The sequence below is a fragment of the Populus trichocarpa genome, chromosome 6 (assembly GCF_000002775.5).
Source record: "Populus trichocarpa isolate Nisqually-1 chromosome 6, P.trichocarpa_v4.1, whole genome shotgun sequence".
NCBI classification, from domain to species: Eukaryota; Viridiplantae; Streptophyta; class Magnoliopsida; order Malpighiales; family Salicaceae; genus Populus; species Populus trichocarpa.
Window position 1 is genome coordinate 25,921,052 of NC_037290.2, and position 25,127 is coordinate 25,946,178.

The 25,127-nt window shown below is 32.4% G+C and overlaps 1 protein-coding gene and 1 long non-coding RNA gene across 26 annotated transcripts; one reads left to right on the forward strand and one right to left on the reverse strand.

Annotated features, from left to right (window-relative positions):
* The first annotated feature begins 6,065 nt into the window (after window positions 1-6,065).
* Window positions 6,066-13,722, forward strand: LOC112328016 (uncharacterized). Of its 25 annotated transcripts, none has more exons than XR_008059473.1 (7): window positions 6,066-7,460; window positions 8,122-8,209; window positions 8,390-8,533; window positions 8,803-8,885; window positions 9,863-11,297; window positions 11,807-12,095; window positions 12,461-13,550. It is a non-coding gene; the product is annotated as an uncharacterized LOC112328016 (long non-coding RNA). The 25 variants fall into 25 exon arrangements; XR_008059462.1 differs by having other exon boundaries at window positions 6,070-8,209; window positions 12,461-12,610; window positions 13,191-13,550; XR_008059458.1 differs by adding an exon at window positions 13,565-13,722 and having other exon boundaries at window positions 6,071-8,209; window positions 12,461-13,472.
* Window positions 13,723-13,956: 234 nt separating this feature from the next.
* LOC7489149 (transcription initiation factor TFIID subunit 5) lies at window positions 13,957-20,873 on the reverse strand. The gene is made up of 19 exons (XM_002309636.4): window positions 20,535-20,873; window positions 19,656-19,737; window positions 19,471-19,549; window positions 19,231-19,328; window positions 19,080-19,136; window positions 18,895-18,982; window positions 18,693-18,802; window positions 18,480-18,587; window positions 18,128-18,279; window positions 16,866-16,976; window positions 16,708-16,777; window positions 16,593-16,632; window positions 15,747-15,911; window positions 15,548-15,624; window positions 15,265-15,381; window positions 14,726-14,991; window positions 14,520-14,615; window positions 14,367-14,442; window positions 13,957-14,259 (listed from the first exon to the last, which is right to left on the reverse strand). The coding sequence occupies exons 1-19, from the start codon at window positions 20,714-20,716 to the stop codon at window positions 14,206-14,208; spliced, it is 2,028 nt and encodes a 675-aa protein (XP_002309672.1). The 5' UTR covers window positions 20,717-20,873; the 3' UTR covers window positions 13,957-14,205.
* Between the last annotated feature and the right edge of the window lie 4,254 nt (window positions 20,874-25,127).

Consider the following 25,127-nt stretch of genomic DNA (forward strand, 5'->3'; position numbering starts at 1 on the left):
GGGTCATAAACTCGAACGAGTCAAATATGCTAGCTTTATTTCAATTAGAGAGTCCTAGGATAATTCATTTGTGTTTTCATTTTTCATTATTAGAAACTTTGTTATATTTAATAGAATACGATAAATGGCTTATAAAAAGTTATACAATACTCAAATTCAAAATGATAATATATAACAGTAGTAGCTAGGGATAAGCAAAATAAACAAATAATGAATTAGCAACAGGAAAAAAAAACTGAAATAATTGATATGAGATATCAAACCAAAAACCAAGTAGAATATTTTTTTTAAAAAAAAAACAATTTAGTTCGGTTCTAATTTTAGATTTGAAAACAAACCAAACCAAATTGATTTTTTTTAATAAAAAAACTGTAAAAAAACAAGAAAAAATCCATTACATTAAAGCTAGTAAAAGAAAAATCAAACTTAAAGACTCATATATACTAATTCTATTTTTTTAATAAAAAACCAAACCAAACCATTTGACTTTAACTAATTATTTGATTCGATTTGATTTAAAAATATTGATTTGGTGGAAAATTTTCAATCCAAACCAACCATGCTCATCATTGATGGTAACGTGTAAAAAATAACGATGTAGAAAGATGTAAAGGCATCATTGTTATGAATATATAGGATAACATTACCTAATACATCTAAAAACAATTACGAAGTCAACTCATCCCTATCATTGTTGATAGAAGAGGAGATGGATTTATTTATTTATTTTTGTATTTCGTCCCTTTATTTTTTTTCTTTTGTATTCATAATTTTTTTCTTAATTTTATTTTTTAATATTTATTTAATTTAAAATTTTTCTTCATAAATTATTTCAATTTACCTTTTAATTTGTGTCCTGACATTTGATTTATGTTTAATTTTATAAATTTTTATTATCATATAATTAAATAAAAATTAATTTTCAAAAATAAAAATTTTAAACTCAATGGAGTTCATTATCTGGATCGTGAATTTGATGGGTTAAACCACAAAACTTAAATCCATCCAATATATTGATGTTTTAATATTAAAAAATAAATTATTTTTATTTTTCTTAAAGTCAAACCACACTTTTTATTAGTTATTTAAATTATTTTTAGACCTATTAAATTGATTAAATTATATATTAGATTAATTTTAACCCATTAGATTAGGTAAAAGAGATTCAATATTAATATTAACATGCCGGGTTAGAATTATTACCGATACTAAATAGTGTGTTTTTTTTTTTGGCGTAAACTAGTTATTATTAGAATTTAAAAATGGATACCTGTGATCTAATGGGATTGCAATCCCCGTCCAATCAAGATTTGTAGTCAAAGGTTCCCAATGAGGAGTGTGGGGATAGCACAGAAGCAATGACAAGTCTTGTCTGCTACAGAACCAGCAATTTGTAAACTACTTTTTAAATCATTGAATTTTCCCCAACATCATAGCTTGATTTTTTTTAAAAAAAATCTTCTGAAAGAAAACAGTTTGGAAATTTAAACATTTACGAGCATTCGAATTTATAAATCTAAGGATCTATCTAATGACCTAGGATATACTTCTTTTTTTCCTACCATAACTATAAACCTTAAATTATACAATAAAAGGTAAAATTCTCATAAATTCAAGAAATTAATTTAGTATGATCGCATAAAATTGGTTTGAAGATCCGAAGATGTCATCTCTTGACCATGACACTATTTATGTGTGTGTGTACATATATATGTTTAACTCAATTATGTATAATTGTAGCCAATTTTCCAAGCTGTGATCAAGTTTAGATTCTGTCATCTCCGAATTAGTTTAGATCCGTCCTCCATATCCTAAAGTTGCAAGCTTTCAAGTATTTAAATGAGGGAAGAAAGGTTTGATGCGTGGAGGGGTCATTAGGGGCTTTAGAAGCATGGTCACTACTCCCCATAAATTCATATTCTTTCCAGTCTGTTTGTGCTTAATTTATTTATCAATTTGCACAGTGTTTTGAGCACCTGATCCTTTCAATGTGTAAATTTCCCACCTCCAACAGCAGAGATAAAATTGCTAAAATGAATTATAGGATAGTTTGGCTGGTAAGGTTTTAAATTTATTCTCTAGAAATAACTGGTTCGAGTCCTATAAACCTCAGGGTCATTGGAGGCTTGCATGATCGTTAATTTCAAGGTCTCGAGAGATTAGTTGAGGTGCGTGTAAGTTGACCCGAATACCCAAGTTACAAAAACAATTGCTAAAATGAATTGATTTTGAAAAATATAAAAATTATAGAATAAATTCATGTATATATTAATTTATGAGTTCAAGGACAAATATGTAAAATAGTATGAATTATTGAATTAATAGGTGGATGACTGAGTCAACCGCATCAATTATTTTTATTAAAAAGATTTTATATTTTTTAAAATAATTTTGTATTGACCTAATTCAATCAAGTTTTGATCAGTTATATATATATATATATATATAACTTAAAACATGGATGCAAAGACTTTACCTCACTACAATGTCCCATGAACCTTAAGGCTAAGCACTGATCATTCAATCTCCTTGTGACCCTTCTAATCGAAGTGTTTTTATTTTTTTTTATTTTTTTGAATTTAACCGAGACGTTCTTTATATATTGGAGAAAGGGTGATCCAAATCGCAGGCAAATAAATTACTATAAATTGTCACTGCTTAAGATTTGAAAATAAAAAAGGAAACTATAAGGCTAAGATCAGTAGGGCATTAGAGTACGGTCGGTCCCCGCCCTGTACGCCGTGTATAATCAAGACACCACAAAAAAACAATGTAGAATTATTAAATCTGGCATGTATCATTAATATTAAATGAAACTGTTTTAAGATTTAAAAAAAAGTTAAATCAAGTTGTTAATCCAGTTTAACTCTCTTTTTTTTCAAATCCTGATTTAGACCAAGGACTATGTATGGTAGTTATAGTAAAATTGAAAATCTATATGGACTCAATATTAATTGTTGCATTTTGTATATCTAATCTCTGTTTTGAGACTATAAAAATTAATTTTAAAATTATTTAAGAAGTAAATTTGTTTTATATTTTTATTTTTATCTTCAACAAAACACTTTTTTTTCTTATTGTTTCCTTCTCTAGTTAGAGATTTTATATATATATTATTTTTTGACCTTTGGCTAAATGTATTTCATTAATTAGCAATTAATCTTCTGTCATGAGCTGAATTTAAGTTTCAGTAATTTATGCTAACGTATGTATCATAGTTATTATTAACAAAAAAGCAAAAAATGATGGTGATATTACTGTGTTCCAAGGCATATATAGATTAAGTATAATTACATTATTGTCCCTTAGTTATTTTCTCATTTGCTTTTGTTTCGGACGTGTAGTGGTCTTTTTCCCATGACATAAATGTATTTTGAGAATTGAGTAGTGTTAGTTTGGTAATTATGTTTTAAAATACACAGTAAAATAACTAATGTAACTTTATAATAAAATAATCTAATGCTCTTTGTAGGTATTTTTGTATTTTCATTTTTGATAGAATAATGAAATTACTATATTACCCATGCCATTCTAATTTTTGTAGCCTTGGATTCGGGGACTTCGTAGTAATTTTCTTATGGTTTGTTTGTTATTGTTGATTGATTTTGGGCATTTTTTATTTTGTACAAATAATTAAAAAAAAGTTGTTGATGCGTGCAAAGCACGTGTCAACAACTTAATTCATCGTCTTTGGGCAGCACGTGCGGATGACTTCAGTCGTTGTAATGGCACTTTCTCCGCATCATTTGATTCGTCTCGGTGTTCTCTTCCTTCCTGGATGGCGCGTATATGGTGGTTCGACAAGGTTTGGTCGAAAATGACTTTTTTCCCCTTTCTTTTCCCTTTATTTCTTCATAGGATTGCGTGCTGGCCATACAAAAAATCATACTAGCCCTTCAACTTATCTTTTCTTTGGATGCAGTGTCTCTTCTCTTATTTGTAGTTTTTTTATTTACATTGATTGTTTCTAATTGAATTTTATTTTTTATTACATCCCTAGTTGATTTTTGAATTTTGTTTTCAAATTTGATGCTTATTCTTTGAATTGCTATTTGTTTTGTTTTGAATCATTTACTTAATTGATTTGTTTTTTTTACAATTCCACCCCTAGGCATTTATTTTCATTTAATTCTTGCATGAAATTTGGTTCAACTTCTTTTGATTGCTATTTTTTAATCATTTTCTTAGTGGAATGGTTTTTTACAATTTCATCTCTGAATAATATTTAATTTCATTTGATTTTTATATCGAATTTAGTTCTAATTTCTTTAATTGCTATTTTTTTTGTTTTGCATTGTTTTTTTATTGATTTTTTTTTCAATTTCATCCATCGATCTTTGTTTGGTTAAGAATATGACTTCTTTGTTTTTTTAGGTTTGTTTTTGATGACTTCAATTTCATCCATCGATCTATTACTCGAGTCACACCAATCTTATGACTCGAGTAATAGATCTAAAAGATTAGCTCAAGTTGATTTATGTTTTTTTTTAAAGTATTTTTTTAATATTTTTTACCTGTATTTTTTAAGCTTTCCTGTTTATAGCATCATCCCAGTCTCATGTCCTTTATTATGTACTTGATTTGTTGGCCCGGGTTCGCTCGAGACTTTTTTGTTATTTTTTTTACTTTGATAAATTTTTCTAATTTATATTTTAAAATTGACTTATAATAAACTTCTCGATAGGACATGGATCCAAGTTTTCATAAGCTGTGACTTTTTTAAGATTTGACCATATTTAGGATGTTTGTCTAAATTTGCTTGATTTTTTTATATGTTTTTAAATTCACCCCCTGTTATTTTTATTTTATTTTTAAAATATGATCTTTATTTTTTTAATTTGTTTTGCAGGTTTTTTATATTAATATTTTTTTTAGCGATCTCATCATTTAAAATTAAATTGACTGAAGATTATACTTCTTGATTAAATCTGAATAAAAAATTTCGGTTTGCTTTCAATATTTTTTTTCTACTTGACCCCTAATATTTAACATGACTGGAAGGTACCTTACAAGTTAATTATATCCTGGGGCTGTCATGTTAGTCTTTGAATATTTTATTTTGTTTTATCCCTAAAATTTCTATAACTTTTAGAACTCCCCTCTTCTCCATCATGTAACATACCATATTATATGAAAAAAAAAATTACGATGGTTTTGTGTTCCTTAATTTACATAGTGTTTTCTATTGATATGAGGAGTTTTGGAAATTTCACATATCTCTTATGGGAAAGGATAAAGTACATGAATTGCAAGTGATTATTGAATAATTTTGTTGACTAAAAGGGTGTTTGTTTTTATAATTTTGGATTATTTGATGTGTTGATGTTAAAAATAAATTTTTAAAAAATAAAAAAAATATTAATTTGATATATTTTCAAACGAAAAACACTTTGAAAAACAATCATTATTACAATTCCAAACAATACCTTAACACGTAGTTAACATTTTAGTATCTTTTGCGGTTTGAGGTTTGAAAAAAAAACTAAAAAAATAATTATAAATTATATTTTTTTCAAAACCAAGATAGAAAAATGAGTTTCCAACACGATCCATGTAAAACATGTGGTTTAGCACTAATAACCAAACGTCTTTGAACGTGTAATTATTGTGGCAAAACACAGCTCCAATTACACAAAAACAAACGGAGAAAAGGTTCCTGGAGGCATCCAGGGTTCGCCACCATGAGTGATGTATACAATAAACTGGCCCAGAGTAGCTAACGAAGAGAAGAATTATTAAATGGGTGGCATGCTTGCTGCCATGTTAGGGTTGTAACAGATGCAAAAGAAGGCTTTTTATAGAGAGAGAAAACCACAAGAAAACCAATAGCATTAGCCTATATCTCCTCCCTCAATGACGCAGTCGCATGAAGCCCCATTTCCAAGAAGACGTTATCTTACCATTGGACCCACGATTATGACAATCAAACGGCTGGGAATTGAGTTTGAAAAGAAGTCCAATCGAACGGCTATATATAAATCTATCAAAGGTCTTCATTTGGCCTCAATGAAAGCAACACATACGTACGTACTTCCCCTTGAAACAATCTCCACCAACCAATCAAAAGCCTCTTCTTTTTTCCTTTTACCTTCTCGAAAAAGCTTCGTGCACCGTACTCTCTTATAGAATCTACCCTAATTTAACCCAAGAAGGCAAGCCGACAAATGCACAAAATCCAAACAAGAAGACAAAACAAACCCAACCCTAGTTTTTCTTTACTTTCCTTGTAGGGTTTTGCTGTTTTTTTTTGGTAAAAATCTTGTGGTTGGAAAACCACTCCAAGTTTTATGAGTGGTTGGGCGTGCGTCAACACGAACTGTTAGATTTTGTAAGAGGGAAGGACACTTGTCAATGTGTCACCGACACCTGTTCATCTTGCATGATAGAGAGAGAGAGAGAAAGAAAGAAAGAAAGCAAGAAAGTGATGTGATCCTATTAAAAGCCAAGCAAGTTTTAGCTCCTATCTACTTCCTTCCTTCTGGTGAAGTGAGTGTGTGTGGAAGTAGAGAGAAGATAGAGAGAAGAAACAACAAGGGTTATTTCTTGAATTCCATTTTTGTGGTAATTTTTGTTTAATTATTGCTTGCTTTCTTGGATTTTTGGTATAGATCAAGAGATAGAAACCCTAGTATGCTTTTTCGAAATTTATGATTTGAGTAAAAACAAAATTGTTTTAAAACAAAATCTTCTTTTATAGATTTACACTTACAAATTACACTAAAAGAGATGCAATTTGCTTCAGAATTACTCCATTAAAAACTAATTTCATTAGCACTCTTTTCTCTTCAACGTATACTTGAAATATTTTTTTTAAGATAATAACAAATTAATTAATTCCATAAACAATATGTTTTCATCACTTCAAGTTACCTCAAGTGAAATGAATTTCATAATTTTAAATCGTGTTCCAAGCAAATCAAATGAATTCCATCTACTTAAACAGCTGAAAACAATATTTGGATCCGATCAGGTGCATGTAAATCTCTTAGATTTGTGTTTTAACACCAAAAAGAGAGGTGATCAATGGTAGGTAGATCTTTTGGCAACTTTCCTTAAAAGGGTATCACTTGTTTCTCAGATCTGACTGAATTCTTCTATGCATTTTGTGCTAAATTTCTTTCTTTTCTTTCCATTTTTTGGTAAGCTATATCTTTCACTCAAGAACTGATCCACGAAAAAAAAGGGTTTCGTTTGTTTTTGTTTTTTCTTCTTCTGGACATTAGAAACTGACAGAAGAGAGTGAGCACACAGAGGCATATTTGTATAAATCTATACCATTGCTTTTGCGTGCTCACTTCTCATTCTGTCAGCTTCCAGAGCCGGAATTCGGCCTGTTTTTTGCTCCAGAAATTCCTTTCTTTCTCATCTTTTACGTCTCTTTACAAACCCAAACAAAAAAGGCTCCTGGAAGATGAAGATGGTGGTGTATAGTAGGCAAAAAATGGAGAAGCAGCAGCAAGGTATCTAATTTGTGTTTCGTTTTTTTTTTTGCGTTTGAATCTTGATTAGTTTCTGATGTATTAAATTATAGTTTAGTTTAATAGCGTGTCTTTTGATGGAGTTTAAGCCAGATTACTGTGCAATTTATAGCGGCAAAACACTGTGTAGGGTAGTGTATATATAGCATGGGACCATTTCATTCACGTTTTCTCTTGCTAATATTTTCGAGTATCTCTTTGCAAAGCCAAACACCCTCCTTTTCTTTTTCTTTTGCTCTTTCTCTTGCGCATGCGATTATGTTATTATCTACTCGAGATTTGAATCTGATTTGACCTTGTCTTCACCTGAATCTTTTCTTATACTGTTTGTGAAAATGAGTTTTCCTTCAAAACCCTAGTCTAGCTACAAATAGGGCTGCTTCTTGTATTAATGGAGAAGGGATTTGTGGTGAGTCGTCTTTTGCTTGCTCTTAGTAAAAACTGATCTGATCATTTTCCATTGGCTCTTGGAAATGGGTTTTGTTTTATATTTTTCTTCTTTTGATTTGAAGTGCATGTGATGTTCTAAGAACAAAATAAGAGACATGAAATCTTTAAATTATCGCATGTAGTGATATCTTTCCAGAAATATGAAATTTCTGCAGCCATAGTTGCTCCTTGCTGTGCTCTTTTTTTTTTTTAGCTTTTTGCAGATAGGCATGGGATGGTCAACTCATTTATCACGAAGAAGACAAAATCTAGTCAAAAACAGGTTTTTGGAAGTACTTCAGGTAGCAAGCTTTCAGCATTTATAGCACTGACTTCTATTTATTTTATGCAGTTTTTGGCTTGTAATGGATGTCTTTAATGTGTTATGCTTAGAGTATTTCAATGGTTGCTTAAGGACTATAATTTAAACTTCTAAATGGTTTTATCTGTCATATATTCATCTTGTTTTGTGATTCTTGCAGTGCAAATTCGAGCAAAAATCTCTCACATGGTCTGTGTGGTTCCTGGCTTTCAAGTTTTTAAATCATCAACTTGTTTCTTCTATTCTTGATTCACATCAAGATATGTCCCAAGATTCTTGCTGGGAGTATAGATCGGAAATGAAGGTGTACTATAAAGCCAAAGAAGTTTCTATATCTTGTGTTCAACTTTATTTTACTCAGTCTTGATAAAATTTAAATCATGATAATATTTTTCAGATCTTGCATCTTGGTATTCTTTTTGTCTCTTGTTTTCTTCATCCATTCCCGGTTTTATAAACAATCATATAACCTTGATTCATCTCTTCTCTATGCTCATGAAAGAGTGCTTAATTAATCCCTAATTTTGTGTTATAATTACAATATACAGCATTTTGCTTCTTGTATAATGGCAGGGTCATCACCAAGAGTATGAGAAATGTGATAGTTCTGTGCGTTGACTCGTGGGCCGGCCTTCAATTGCTTTAGAGATCTAACGGTAAGGATCCATGGAGTGTCTAATATAATTATAGCTCATTGTTTGACTAGGTACCCATTTTTTAATTATTCAATTCCCTTGAACACTTACATTTTGTTCGTTCTTTGATTTTAAAGTTGATACTGTTCTAGTTGTTCAGTTCATGAAATAATTCGTGTGAAAGCTCTTGTCACCTCTTTCCAACATTTTGATTTGTTCCCAGCATAGACTTCTACCACTTTAAGAATTACATGTGCGTGCATAATCACCTCTTGGACCAGATGCATGATCATCATCGCTTGTTGGGAGAATTTTAGGAATAATCTGGGGTTTAATTACTCTACCAATATGTCTTAGTTGGAAAGCTTGGGGATTTCCTGGAAAGTAAAATGAATTACTCGTTTATGTTGTTGAGGTAGCTGGTGCATAAATTAGGCATTTCAGCCCTTCTCAAGATTATATGAATGTGGACATTGTGTTGACACAGATTTCTTTGTCTTCTCTTCTCTTTGTTGTCTTGTTTTTCCTGATACAATGTATGATGAATTTACTTTTAAAAAAATGTAAGGTCCTTGTCTTTCTGAGTTGCTAGACACAAAAATAGCTGAATACATTGTTTGTCTGTGGATGCACTTAAACATGAAGTATGCTGATGTTTTGGAGAATTCAAGTGTAAAAATTTGAATTCAACCATCATATAATACATTAAGTGATAAAGGAAATGAAGACAAGACTAACCTTTTCTTGTGATGTGGATGGCGTGCGAACCGGTGCTTATAAAATTTATATTTCGTGACACTAGAAAGGTTTTCGTAAAGGATAAGGAAAGTGTTTGAAGCAGCAGGAATTTAAAAAGACGTTTAATAATTTTGATATTGTGGCTATCATTAAATTAAAAAAGATAAAGAAAATTGCACTCTAGCAATCGTCTTTTTTCTATACCATATTGAAAGAGGTGTGTTGCGATCTCATTTTTTTTCTCGACCTTTCGAAAACAGGTAGCTCGCGAGGATTTGTATGAATTAACTAGATCATCAGATGGGGAATTGACCAGCCTATCATGGAGGAAATCCAAAAAAAAGAAGAAGGGGGGTGGGGGGGTATGGATTTAGCTAGGAAGGATAAAAGATTAGCTCTGCTGATGATCACTTTCAACTTTAGGATTGGTACAAGTAGCCTGAACAGATGACCCTCGTAGCTTTTGTTAATCTTAATTCGAGTAATTAGTGATTTAGACATTGCGTTGCTTCTTATAGTAGCTTGAAGTCAATGAGTGATTTCAAGTCCTCGTTACAGAGAAAAGGCAGAAAAATTATATTTTGCTTTAAGTTTCATAACTTCTACTTACATTTTGTAATTTTAAATTTGAAAATTTGTAACATTCATCTACAAATTTTATATTTTTCTCGGCCTCTACGTTTTTTTTTATTTTTATAAAAGAATGCGACAACAGATGTATGATTTTTTATAATATTTCGAGTGGTCAAGGTTAAAATAAAGTTATAGGCAATGGTTATACATGCATGAATAGGATGCATGTCCTAAGGTCTAACTCGGCTTATGGCATCGATCCTAGTGAGACACCTCAAGACAAGGGAGATTGCTTAAGGTTAGTGATCACACACTTGGACAAGTGAAAATATTTACTTGATAGCTAATCTTGGATTATACATTAGCTTTGCACCTCTTTTATAGGTGATAGGATGTCGTGAAATCTTCACGCACACTTGCAGATACATCGGTGTTGGATGCATGCATAAATCTTAGGACCTTCTGTTTACATGCATGGCACTATTCATGCATGTGTAACACTTAGCCAGAAGCCTTATCTGATCTTAATTACAACATGGCACAAACATAACAGTGACACGTACATGCATGTGATCTTGTATTCCCTTTTTTAGTTGAATTTTACTAAAGTCATTTGATATAATTCTTTAACTTTTCAATCATTGCACTACAAATTTTCTCTGATTATACCTATAAATTCATACATAATAATATAGATAAAATTATAAAAAAAAGGGTCCCGATTTGATTTGAAGAAGAGCATGACTTAGAAGTCATCATAGATTGTATGAAGGCACCTTCTTCAGGAAATTTCTGTTGATTCTAGCATTTATATGAGCCATGAGTTTATGCACCATGAAATTCTTAAATTTATGATCTCTATACATCTCAATCACTGTTGAATTTTCAAACAAGCTTCTTCTCCACAAAATTCAACTCCGTCAAAGGTTACATGCTCTCTATAGTCCTTACCTGTAGTTCATTGCCGTATTCGTCGTCATATTTTCCCATGTTTTCTGCCTATTTATAAAATTCTAAAATTCGGCCTTCACTTGTATGTAGAATCAACAGAGAGCCGGGGAACCTATGACTTTGTGCCAACTGAATTTGGCATGTTCATTCGGTATCCGAAGGAATTTTAAGGTTAGATTCTCTTTGAGGTATGCTTTCAACATGTTTCATTGATTTCGATTTACTAATTAATATGAAAAGCTCACAAGGATATAGGGACATGGGTCTCAACAACATTTCAACATATTTTCCTATGTTTGCTGCCTATTAATGCATGTTTTCTAGTGGATTGTAGCAAAATGTATAATACATAAGCATGATATTCTGCTCGAAATGAACATAAGCTGTTATATTCGGTGGATAATTTTGCAATTTCTTGCTGATTTTACACTGCTGCAATGTATTTTGATCATGTACTGTAGTTGTGTGCATGGTTCTTAGTGAAACCATAATACTATTGTTCTGCCCGAGTACTATTTTGCGATTCGAACCTTCTACATTTATGCAAACTAAGCTTAAAATAAGGTAAAAGGTGATGGCATTTATGTGATGATTGCATTCATTCTTATCATCTTAAGTTTTCTTTGGCTTTCATTCGAGTACGAATATCGGCTGATTTGTCCCTATCATCATCTTAGCAGGCCAACACCATGCTGAAAACGTGGAAAGTTAGGAATTGGTAAATACAAGAGAACCTCTTTGAACTTTCTTTTGGAAAGTTCAAAAACTCTCCTCCGAGTCACTAAGTCCTTTCGTCTCTTTGATTTTCCTTAACCCTATAAAGTGCCTGTGTTAACAAATGGTGAGAGTGACATAAAAAAAAAGGAATTAGCATAATGGAGCCCCATGGCCCATTGGTGATAGGGGTGCCTGTTTCATGATTGAAAAACTTCCCTTGCATCTGGAGGTACTGTGGAGATGATGCTAAAGGTAATATAACCTAGAAATGTACCTGGAAGCTGGAGTCTCTAATTAATTTTCATTAATAACATTTGATTCTCTTCTCTGGTTTACCTAAGAAAACTAAATGTCGAACAGCTTGTAAGCTAAAAGCATGATCATAGATGGATTTGGTTTGCTTCTAATTACCATAAAGCATGCCAGGCAACACTGTAACATGTAACTAGTTGATGGATTTTTTTTTGTTTGTTCTATAGTTTGTGGGTGGGGGATTGTAATCAGCCACTAAACTCCTAAGGCTTCAACCTTAAGCTCTTTCTCTCAAATCTTCATCTATCTCATTCTTACCTGCATTTTCGAGGTCTTAATCTCTAGAGCGATTTTTGTTCTCGCAGATATCAACAACCAATTTATGAAAATTCAAAAATTGAAGACAATCAATGGAATGCTATTACATAAATGGCAATGGCTGTTCATGATGTCTAGTCAATTCTGATTGTATCAAATACTAGCAGTCCCGATTAAGCTATAACCAGGCGTACGAGGTAGTGATTGTTGGAGTCAAAGGTTTCCTTGTTTGCAATGTGTTCGTAATCTATGGAATTCAAATTCTATGTTTTGATTAGTCCTAAATTGAATGATTGCGGGATTGTGATGCCCCAGATCAGCATATAATTTGCAGGAGATTTTAATTCTTAGTTGCTGGCAATTTGACTTGAAATATCAAGGTCTGCTGTTGGTTTTTTCATTTTGAACATTTTTCTCTGGGGGGTTGTCAAAAATCTGATGGCTGAAATGAAAGCTCTCTCTCGAAGGCATTTGTTAAGAAAAATAAACACTGTCTCCATCCCTGCTTATATCGAAAAGATTATCTTATGCCTATTTTCTGGTCAAGTTTTCCTGTGAATTACAGAGAAATTTGTCTGGGGTTTCACAACCTCTACCAACAAGATAACCACAGACCAAAAATAACAGGTAGGTGTAAACACTGAAATCATATTGAAATAATAGAAAGCAGCAGTAGCAGACATTTTCTCCCATCAACGAATTTCAAGTACATGTTTATTGTTGTACTACGAAAGAGATGGCAAGCAGATATTGATTGCTTACATGAAACTTGCGCAGATACAAGAACTCAAGGTGTCACCAGTGCCCCGGCAAGCATCGGCTTCAAAAGCCTTCAAAGGTCTTGCATGGAACGGAAGGGGAGATGCATGCAAAAATTACACGCCATTTTTACTAGATATTGGAGAAAAAAATAACCAGAAATGTGACATACCTTATGTTTTGTAGTGCCTGAGTTTGTTTTGGTGCATAAACTTGTATGGCGATACGTGGAGAAAAGGTCCTATGGCGGGAAAATACAGGGATGATTCCCAAATCCAAACTGTTTTCTTCTTCCAGGAGGTTGTACCGTTATCTGTACTGTTTGCGGGAAGTACTGTTTTATTGAGAACAGAGCATTACGGTGCTCATGATTTCAAATTTTTTTTTTTTAGGGTTTCAACGGACGCATAAATTAGGCTATAAGATATTGTGGGGTCATCATCGGAATAGATAAAATAGATAATTATCATCTCGGGTCGAAAAATAAGGACGACATAAAATGTACGCAACCTCCAAGGATTTTATCAAGTCGTTTTGGTGCATTTTATGAGATTATGACTTTATTGATTGTGATGATTAAAAAGAAAAGCTTGATCACATGGATTAGGGCGTACTTGTTGATCCTGTCGAATTCGTTGGCTTTAACTTTTATGATTTGGAATCTCCATATTTTATAGTTTACTCAAGCTATGGATAGACAAATTTAGAAATATATGACGTGACAAGTTGCTACACAGACCAGGCCAGACACGTAGAAAACAAGTTAAGAGCGTGACAGGGCACATAAAGCAAGGAGACTGCTTGGAAAAAATTGGAAAGTGGATGTCGATGAACAGCCTTGCAAATTGCTAAATATACTATGCGCCAAGCTAAAAGAAAAGGAAAAAATTGAGTGTCATAACTCACCAAGATTGTACAGCAATTTTGATTTTATTACAAGTTAAATGTCAAGTGATGATGGCCTTGCAGAGGGAAACTCGCACCACTTCCAGTTGGTCAATTCCTAGTCAGTCACATCAAGCTTTAATAGTGGTCACTGACTTCTAGAGAGGGCTCCAGCAGCGAAAAGGAGATTCCTACGCGAAAACTGTTCCGAGAATATGGTACAAAGGTTATGTACTGAAAGACCAATATCAAAAGGCACAAATAAGGAAGAAAATCAAGTCGAAGAATTTGAGCATTTGGACTAGTTACCCTCAAAGTGCTAACAGGAGTAGACTTCGTTGGCAAAGTTTTTAAAAATCTCAATCTGTGTGTATTTCCACTTTTGCTGATTACAAGAAACACATACTGTAAACGTCAAGAGAAGAGAAACATGTTATGAGCTACTTCCACAGGAAACCTTACCTTTCTTCTGTCTTTGCCGGCTTTGTACTTGTAGTTACATCCCATAATTTTACAGTACAATCAGCCGAACCAGAAGCAAGAAGGGAACTTTCACAACTGACACAAGAGAATAGCAGATTGTGTCAGTAATCTAGCAATCAATAAATAGAACTTTATCAAGTCTAAGAAATGCTTTGGAAATCTCGTGAAGTGTCTAGGATTTGCACCTGAAGGCAAGTGACCATACACATGAATGGTGTCCCATCATAGGCGATATGCAGCGGCCACTTGAGAGGTCCCACATCATGATAGAGCCATCTTCATCACCAGATGCCATGTATCGACCATCAGGTGACATGGCCAATGACAAAATCATACTCCTATGACCAATAAAAATGCGGACACACTCCCCACTCTGTACATCCCACAGTCGAACTGTTTTGTCACTGGAGCCAGTGGCAATGTAATTGCAGTTGGCATGCCATTGCACGCACTGAAATATATGCAATCCAATCAAATATAATTGACATTGCAAAATTAGAAAACAAAAGGAGTAATGCACTTAACTAAATTTGCTGACTTAATATTATACATAAAGCAAGCTCAACATGATAGCTTTGTCCTTGGAGGAAACACCAATTTGTGGAGGGAGGTTAACTTGAAGAAAGAATTTCACCCATTTCTTCCATTTTAATAACAAGAACCATTTTGTTTTATCCAGATTCCAGACAACCAGACAAATAAATAGAATGCAAAAGCTGCTTACATCAACATCAGACAAGTGACCTGCCATTATCCTCAAAGGCTGTATCCTATCCATAGACCAAATCCTTGCTGTGCGATCATGCGAAGCACTGGCAAAATAATGTCCCACGGGACTGAACTGCACCCCAATAGATTAGTAAGAATGTATGAGAAGCATGACCATGAAGTATTATGGAAATCTCCGCAATACTCTTCCTCAATTTCATCATGGTCATTAAAAGACAAGGGAAAGCGTAAAACAACAGAATCAAATCAAGATGATGTGCAGAAGGTCCAGTTTATACCTGGACATCCCAGACAGGGTAATTATGGCCTTTGTAGCAAACAAGATTTGCATTGAGTTCTGTGCTCCATAATCGAACTGTAGTAGAGCAGTGTAGTATCATTCCGAAAAGAAAATATACAGTAAAAAAACCATTAACAAAAGAGCATTTATGCATGCAGAAGAAGATAAAAATGAAATGATAATCCAGGAGAATATACCTGTTGTATCTGCTGAAGAAGACAAAATAAAATCCCCAAGGGGGCTAAAAGTGGCTGAATGAACCGGGCCCGAATGACCCTGAAACAAAGTATAAGATCTTTTGCCACTGTTTGGCCCCAATACATGTTCACTCGGAGCAGCATCATTTTCACCCTGCAAAATAGCTGGCAGAAGAAACGTTTATTGTCATAGGTCCTCTTTGCCCAGAATGTCTTGACATGAAAACTAGCATCTACAATGTACAACCATGTCAGAAGGATAAAGAATCCAGGACTATGACTGGATAACATCTACACTGTTTTCTCATCAAATGTCTCTGTACTTGTTATTTGGGTTGATTACAATTGAAAACTTTTCTGAACACATAATCAGTGTACAAAAAATGAACAGAATACTTCATCAAATTGTGACGCAGGAACTAATATTTTAGTATTCTATCATTTCAGTGTTTATTTTAATAATTATTAGACATGTTCCTATATATGTATAGCTACAATTATAAGTTTTCTTTATAAGTTCAATCTAGAGCTGGGATTAAAGCTTTTATTGTAACCCTACTATAAATAAGCTGTAAAAAAGTATTAATTCAACTAGAGTTTTACCTAAACCCTACATTTTATATAGAGTTCCAATTTCTATCCTACTTGCTTTTATCCTTAGTTCTGCAGATTTACTGCTGTTTTCTTCCTAAACTACACCAAAATGTCAGCATTTTATTCTGTCAAGAACATAGTTTAAATTAGTAGTATCCTGAAAGATGATTTGCATTGTACCCAAAAACAGCTGGTGGAATTGGAAAAATAAGAAATTATCACAGAAACTAATCCCTATTTGGAGAGACTTACAATTGCCAGCTTGCTGTCCAAGCTTTGCCATGTCCCAAACCTGTAAAGGCACAAATCAGAATTAGCAACAGTAGTGGCATCATGGTGGGTGCGGTGCTAAGTATGAGAGAAGAACCTTCAGTGAGGAGTCTGAGAATCCACCAGCAACCAAGGATCCATCATGGGATATTGAAGAACAGTTTAAACTGAGAGAGATCCCAAATAAAATAATGAGCAATTGATCATGTAAGAAAATGGAGAAGCTTAATACAAATATATAAGTAATGAAATTACCCATTATGTGTGTTGATAAAGGTATAAAAGCTAACAGATGGCAGTGTCGTACTACTCAACTGTACACGGTTTCTCAAGTCCTCAAGAATAGACTGTTCCACTTCAGCTGGCCTGAAGGAATCGTTAATTTATTAATTATTAGAAATTTAGAATGCAGCACTAACTTATGCTAGCAGGAGAATCAATTGCTTGTTCCAGCAGGACCTAAGTCATGCAAGAACCTTATGGAAGAAACATGGCATAAAATATCATGTATGCAAAGATGCATTCACAGGTACAGGTTATGTACAGTGTGAACCCAGTTTGGATAGAAAGGTCAATGATAAAGCATGATAATATAATAGAGCAATCAAAAGAGGAAGAAGACAAAATAAATGAAAAAAGACCTTGAACAGTCAACAAGTATTAATCTTAGTTAATACAGATGATCGGTAAAGTTATTTTGAATCAATGGACCAATCCCCATAGAACCTAGCTTCTGATCATAGTCACAGCCACAATGAGGACATGTGAAGTAACAACTTAAAGTAGTTAGGTGTTAATAAACATTTGTGCAGCAACCCATGATTTAACGCCTAACTAAAGTGAGTTTTTTACCTTGCATGTCCTCATAACATGTGTAAAGGACACATTCACTTTATTCTAACACACCTGAAGACACATGTGATATGTCATGGCAGTTGTAACATATAGATGTAAAATATCATCTGTGTTCAAGTGTATTGAACATGCTTTGATGAATAAGCATTCCTATGTGTATAACATGCAAGGATTCCCATAGGCTATATAAGGTAGCCATAAGGTTGTGCCAGAATCAAGCTTCCTATGTTCATCTACATTATCTATGCTTTAGCCTTAGCCTTTTATGCAACACCCTCCTCTTTGTTAGCCTTCACATATTACCACATTCTGACTCAACCTGAGGGTCGACCTGGCCCAAGACCCCAGGGTCACGGGTTGGGCGGGTAGGTCAACCCAAGCTACATTTTTTTTAAAAAAAAAAAAAAACAACTGAAAATGACATTGCTTTGATTAAAAAAAAATAAAAAGACTAGCACGAAGTAAAATCCGCCCTAGACTAGCCTCTAGGTCGGTGGGTCACCAGGTTGAACCGCCAGGCCATGTTTTATAACTATGGTTCCATATCCCATTTAGATAATATGTGTATATATACACACACACACACACACACGTGTGTGTATATATATCACAAAAAGGTCATTGATGTAATGAATAAAATGACATAAGATTCTAGAAAATACATTACTGGCAAAGGAAGCTCGGGTTTGACTCGTGGTGCTGCAGGTACTGTATTTGCTTCAAGACGAACAGCTTTAGCTGTTGCACTAGCTGCCTTATCCTTTTTTGACTTTTTTATTGAAGCACCTTGCTTTCCACCATCCATTGATCTTTTCTGAACAGGACATGGATGACATCAATGTAACGAAACAACTCAGTCTTTGATAGAAAAGAAAAACCTATATGACAATGAAATGTAGAAACAGCATATATTACAAAATTAAATTAAAAATAAGCATGAATTATTAACATATGTATATGAAATCCACATAAAGCAAGTATGGAGGAGAAGCGGGCTTTTGATGAGCATTCTACCTTGTTCTCATCCATGTCCCCCTCTTTGGTTTCTCCTTCTGTCTTTTCAGAATCTGAGAGAAAACCCCCCGTCTTCTCCAAGCGTTCTTCTAAAGAATCTTCAAGCAACTATAGAAAATACTAAAAAGTTCAACATTAACACCTAAAAACACAAATGCAATAAAAATAACCGACAACCTCCTCATTCACAACCAAGATGCAGAACACACTTACCCCCCAATGTATTTCTTTTTTATTTATCTGATTAGCTGCATCCTGGCTGCTTCCAATTAATGTAACAGCATCAGGATCATCAGAAATTGAGATGGGCTGTCCAGGAGAAACTGCCAGCAGCAGAAGAGAACATGTCTTATCTACCAATTTCTTCATGAATTAAACATGGATATGCAACTATTTTCAGAGAAAAATGATATACCTTGGAAGTTAATATGCTCATTGACAATCCCAAGTATTATAGTGGATTTTGACTTCCGAAGATACTGCATCATGAGCTCATCGGAGTACTGATAATAGGTTTAAAACCAGCTTTTCAGAAATTTGCACAAATTGATGAATAGTGTTCTTATGTGTTACAAATTAACAGGAGAACCTTTAAACCACCTGACATATCTTAATGTTGACTTTGCTCTGCCTAAGAGTATGAGCAAATTCCATCTCCTGGCAAAAATTACAATCATTAGATCTTCTACAGAAGCAATTTAACCACATTGAGGATGGAAAAAGTAACACAAAATCTTAGAATGGCATCAACCTCCAGATGAGAGGGAGAAAGAACTCCTTCCAACTTTTGAAGGTCTCGTGAGTGCATCATTTCATGATCTTCACGGAAGCTGTTGAAAAAATTTCTTGCTGGGAACAAAATATGATAATAGAAAAAATAGAAAAAAAAAAAAAAAAAAAAAAACAAGACGATTGTCACGCTGACAAGCCACTTTGAAATTTTCAAGTTTAGGATAAGGATAAAATAAGAGCCAGAAATTTCAATATTTACCATCTTGGATATGCCCTTTAGCAACAATATCCATATAACAATGGACAAACACTGGATAAAGCACTCGAAGCAACTCATGCTGCAGAATTCAAAGGAATCCACATTATCAAAGTAAAAATCATATGCCAAAACAAATACGCAAATATCGAACCATGCATCAAAGAAGAAATCATTGACTAGTTTACCTTGTACAAATCAAGCGAACTATAAGCCCAAGTTCTTAGTTTACTATATTCCTCTTGGTAACGTGCTGGACTATCCTCTGGTCTGAATAACAACAATAAAGTTAATTTTCAAATCAATAATGAATAAATAACCAAACTATTAAAAAACTTGAAAAAAAGAAAAGCACATCCCTCATTCCTTCATCCTTCAAATTTAGCATTTCTAATGTTTTCAGGTCCCATTTTTGTTTCCACATTCTTATTCAAAATCTTCACTTTCAACCAATCAATTTTAGGATCATATTTAGAGTATCTCACACACATAATTGTTTCAAGTCCCTTTTTCTTTTTACAAAGGGCTGTTACAGTGTCATTGAAGTTTCATTAATTGAACATAAAACAACATTTGATTACAAATTTCTACCCTCGACTTGTCTTAAAGGTTATTCCTTTTTGATAATGTTAAACAGGTTATTCCTTTTTGATAAATGTTAAACAGGTACAGGCTCTGTGAAACTGTTTACTTCCTCACTTAAGCTAAAACTCTAAATAGGTTTTCTAAAAACTCAATCTTGATAAAATCCATGAATCCAAACACAAATATTTCCAAACTAAACAACATAAAAGCAGACAAATTCTTCACTACTAATGCTTACTTAAAATCTTCACACTCTCTATTACAAAAATACAAAAAAATTGCCCATTAAAGCCATTTCTTTTCTTTCTTCTCCTACATTAAAATCAGTACAGAATCAGCTAAAACTCCTTGCCTACTTGCCTACTCAAAAAACCCATTATTTTTTTTTACCATTCAAACATTCTGCACTCCAAAAAATCTATAAAAGCATCAAATTGAGTAAAAATTAAAGAGAGAAAAAAAAAGTGGGGTTTGAGAGCTACTGAGAGAGGGAGTGAAGGAGGGTTGAGAGATCAGGATCCGAGTGGATATTGATAGCATTTTTGCTGTTGTTTTGTTTTTGCTGTTGTTGTTGGATTTCTTCTTGGAAAGCAAGCTCTGCTTGCTTGAACCCTTTCTTCTTCAAATACGTCTCCACAAACTTCACCACAGCTTCTTCATCCATAATTGCCCCTCTTCTTCTTCTTCAAGTAAGAATAAAACACTGCAAAATCCTTCTTTGTGTTCTTCGAAATGAACCACCTCTCTCTCTCGTTTTGCTCCTTGGTCGAAGCTTCGCTGATTTTTCTCTGTCGGGGCTTGCTGATTTGGGATGGCGATTAGGGCTTTGAAGTATCAATGATGGAGCCCAGCAAGATTTGTCTTTTGGGCCTCGTTTTGTTTTGTAATTGAGTTTGGGGCTCAATGCTTCAATCTAGCAGCTGGGATTGTAGGATGGACTTGATCTTAGGAAGTATATTTATTTGATTTCGCCTCACATATTGCAAATCTAATCATGAATCTTGAGAAGATCGAAAATTTATTGAATGAAACCGCAGGTTAGACTTTTAAACCTAGTAACATAGTTTTTGGATCCGGTTCAGGAATTGACTCAGAAAAAAAAATTACATTACTATATTACCAAATCAATTTATGAGTTATTAAATCAATATAAGTTAATTATTTTAATAAAAAAAAAAAACTAGTTAGGAAAACTAGTTTAGTTGGGATAAATCAATCAAATCACTAAAAACTTGATGAATCAATCGAGTTTAACGAAGTCAATGATTTTCTTGATTCAATTTAACTGCAAATATGACTAGTTTAATAATTATGGTTAGAAAATATATTTGATTTAAACACAAATCTTAGCTTGCTTTGAGAAACAAGACTAGCAAACAACACTCTTCATGGTGAAATTCCGCATGAAGTTGGGCGTCAGTTTAGGTATGCGAGGTCTGATGCTGACCAACAATTACATACAAGGCAAAATTCCAGCCAACCTGTCAGGCTGCTCCGACCTTGTAGAGCTCCCTGTTGGTGGCAACATGCCTGGAGGTAAAAGTTCCTATGGAATATGGTTTCTTGTTAGAACTCACAATACTCTCTTTTCGTCAGAACAATCTCCGAGGAAAGATACCGCACTTCATTGGTAATCTTACCGCTCCTGAAAGATAATCTTTGCGAGCAAATGTTTTTGAGGGAACAATTGATCTGGATACGTTCGAATAATTGAAGAGATCAACTAGTCTTGTGCTTGGTAAAAATGAATTTCATCTCTCCATCTATATACAATCTACCATTGATTGCTACTTTATGTTTCGCTGCCAGTAGATTTCACTGGAGCCTCCTGTCAAATTTAGGCCAATCCTTTCCCCATCTTCAATGGCTTGCATTATGGCAGAACCCATTTTCCAGGCCAATTCCAACCTCATTATCCAATGCTTCTGAGATTGAAGTTGTTTTACATACAACAGTTTAACAAGAAAAATACCTGATACTCTTGGAAAACAACAGCATCTCTGTCGATTGCATTTCGGAAGTAATAACCTTGGAGATGAGGAGATGATGAAATGGAGCTCCTTGCTTCTCTGACAGAACGCAGCATGTTGAAAGTTATAAAAAAATTTAAATATTCATATAACTATTCATTATTTTATTATCATATATTATTTAATAAATAATAAAATAATTTTTATATATATATATATATTAAATAATAAAATTATAAATATTATAAACATATATGTGTTTTATATTAATATTGAGATATGTATATATTATATTATATTAAAATAAAATTTAAATGTTTTATAAATATATATTCCGGGTTAAGTTCAAGCGGGTTTAACAATATCTATATACTATCTATTATCCAAAAAATATATGTTTATTTTGGTGAGATCATAATGATATTCATCAAGGTCGGATTAAATTGACATCCCTAATAAAATATTTAGTCAGCATTTGATTATTATTTTAAAATATAAAAAATAAAATAATTGAAACATTAAAATTATTATCTTTGTCTAGAATGTAATTATAAGATTAACAGAATTTTCTAAATTACTACCGACATGTGAATTATTGTTCTTTGGGATTATGTTAGACAAATTCTTCATGAATAGTTTACTTTTGAGTTTTAATCAGATATGATTGATAAAAATATTATTCAATAATGCTTTTGGGTTGTTAATAACTATTATTTCTTGCACACTAATTAAACTATATCTCTTACTTTCTCAAGTCAAAAATCAACAAGGGGAGGAATCTTTAAAGATACATAATTCTTTCTCTTTTTTTATCTAACTCACAAGTTATTATATTTATTTCTTATTCATCTTAATTTAATCTCAGGCCTTGTTATCAATAACTCTAATACCTAAAATGTGTTTGAAAATACTGTCTCGATTTTTAAAATAAAAAATAATAAAAATGATTTGAAAATATAAAAAATTATTAATTTAAAGTAAAGATAAAAATAAAAATATTTAATATTTTTTAAAATAATTTTAAAATACAAAAACAATCAAACTCTAAAAAAATAATATTTTAAATTAAATAATTAACCTAATAAGTCAGTAATAAGTCACGAACTATCACGATAACCTAATAATTCAAGCTTTAAACCTAATTAGATACAAAATTGAGTTTAACAACTATACCAAGATCACCCTAACACAATTGTCCCGTGATGGAATTATAATAAAATAGGTAAAGAATTCAATATTTAATCCCCATAAGTGTTTGACTGACAATACCATGACCATGAATATATATTATATCCCCACCATCATACTTCCATATAGCTAGTACACCTGTTCCTAACCCCTGCAAGTATTTATTTTTGTATTTTAAAAACATTTTAAAAAAATTAAATATTAATATATTAATATTAATATCAAAATAAAAAATATTTTTTAATATATTTCTAAATAAAAAACTATTTTTAAAAATAATCATTATCCCTCACCTAAATACCGCTGGCAGGTTGAATGGTTTCATAATTGACAAGAGAATTTGGAAGTAGCATGATGCAAGGGCCACTATTATTGAGGTTGATGTCACCATGTGAGGGCCACGATATTCTCCCCATCTTCAAGGAATATTCTCATCTATGATGGTTACATTCGGGCAAATTCATTTATTACTATCTAAATATAAAAAACCATGTTGAAAAAACTTATTTTCTTGAAAAAATAAAATATAAATATAACTGGATATTTAAATCAAATTACTTAACCCTTTTTTATATGAAAAATTGCATAACCCTTAGGTCGTTTCAAAAATCTATTTTTATATGAAAAATAAATAAGTTGCTGTACCCCCACTCTGCCAGAACCCTATCCATAATTTAAAATAAATAATTAAATATTTATAAATCCCCAGACACAATTTTAAATATTAAATTATTTTTATCACATAACTTGGAACGATATTAATGTAATTGGATATTTAAAATCAAATTACTTGACAGTACTGTTTTTTGGATTAAAAATTGCATAACCCTTGAGTTGTTTCGAAAATCTATTTTTTGTTAATGGTTATAAATAAGTTGATTTTAGATTACAATTTCTCACTGTTTAACTATTGATTTTAGATCAAAAGGGTTGTATCTATGATAAAAATTGCCGTTGAGATTTGTTTAATTAGGCCTAACATTTGGAAATAAAATAATATAAAGAAATAACTGGTAAGTTAATAATACTATATTTGTTATAATAAATTATTTTAATATTTAGTTCAATTTACTTTCCTTTATCTCATTTATGGAAAAATATTAATGTTGTTGTTTTTTTAATAATAAAAATATTAACCGCTGCAAGAGAAATTAAATACAAAATCTACCTTAATTTTCTTTTAACAATGAAGCATCCATATGGCAGAAAATAAATACAAAACAAACTGTGAAACTACGATGCTATAAAATAAAATTCTTATAATATAGATATAAACTAGTTACATGTCCACACTATGCTACGATTGAATCAAAAAACAATTTGAACATAAAAAGAAGTTGAGGTCACAAAAAAATTATTTAACATTATTATTAAATTCAGTCTTACTCATAACCTTGAAACTTCTCGTTTGACTCTTTTTCTAGTTCAAATTAATTTAAAATTAAACCATGCGAGATTTTTTTTGACATCACTTAGTCGACTTTACAGGTCTATAAAAATCTGGATGACTGGTAAAAAGTATCACTTAAATTTTGACTGGATCAACAAGATCAATATAATTCTAATTATTTGATTTGATATAAAACTTGATTTAGATTAGAATTTACTTCAATAGATTACTGAGTTAATTATTAAAAAAAATCAAAGTTTAATAACACAATTCGAGAATATGCTAATTAATCAAAGATATTCCTCACAATTGCACAAGCATTTTTCTATGTATCTTCAGGTGTATCGGTTGCTAGCTAAATTAAACACAACCGATATTGTCAATAGCAATGGAGGTGATGAAAATAAGATAATTTAATTTATTGTAGAAGCTAAAATATCTGCAACTAATTAAATGCATATCATAATATGATGGGCCATGGAGATGATAACGTAGCAACAGTATAAGCTAACCGACAATGGATGACA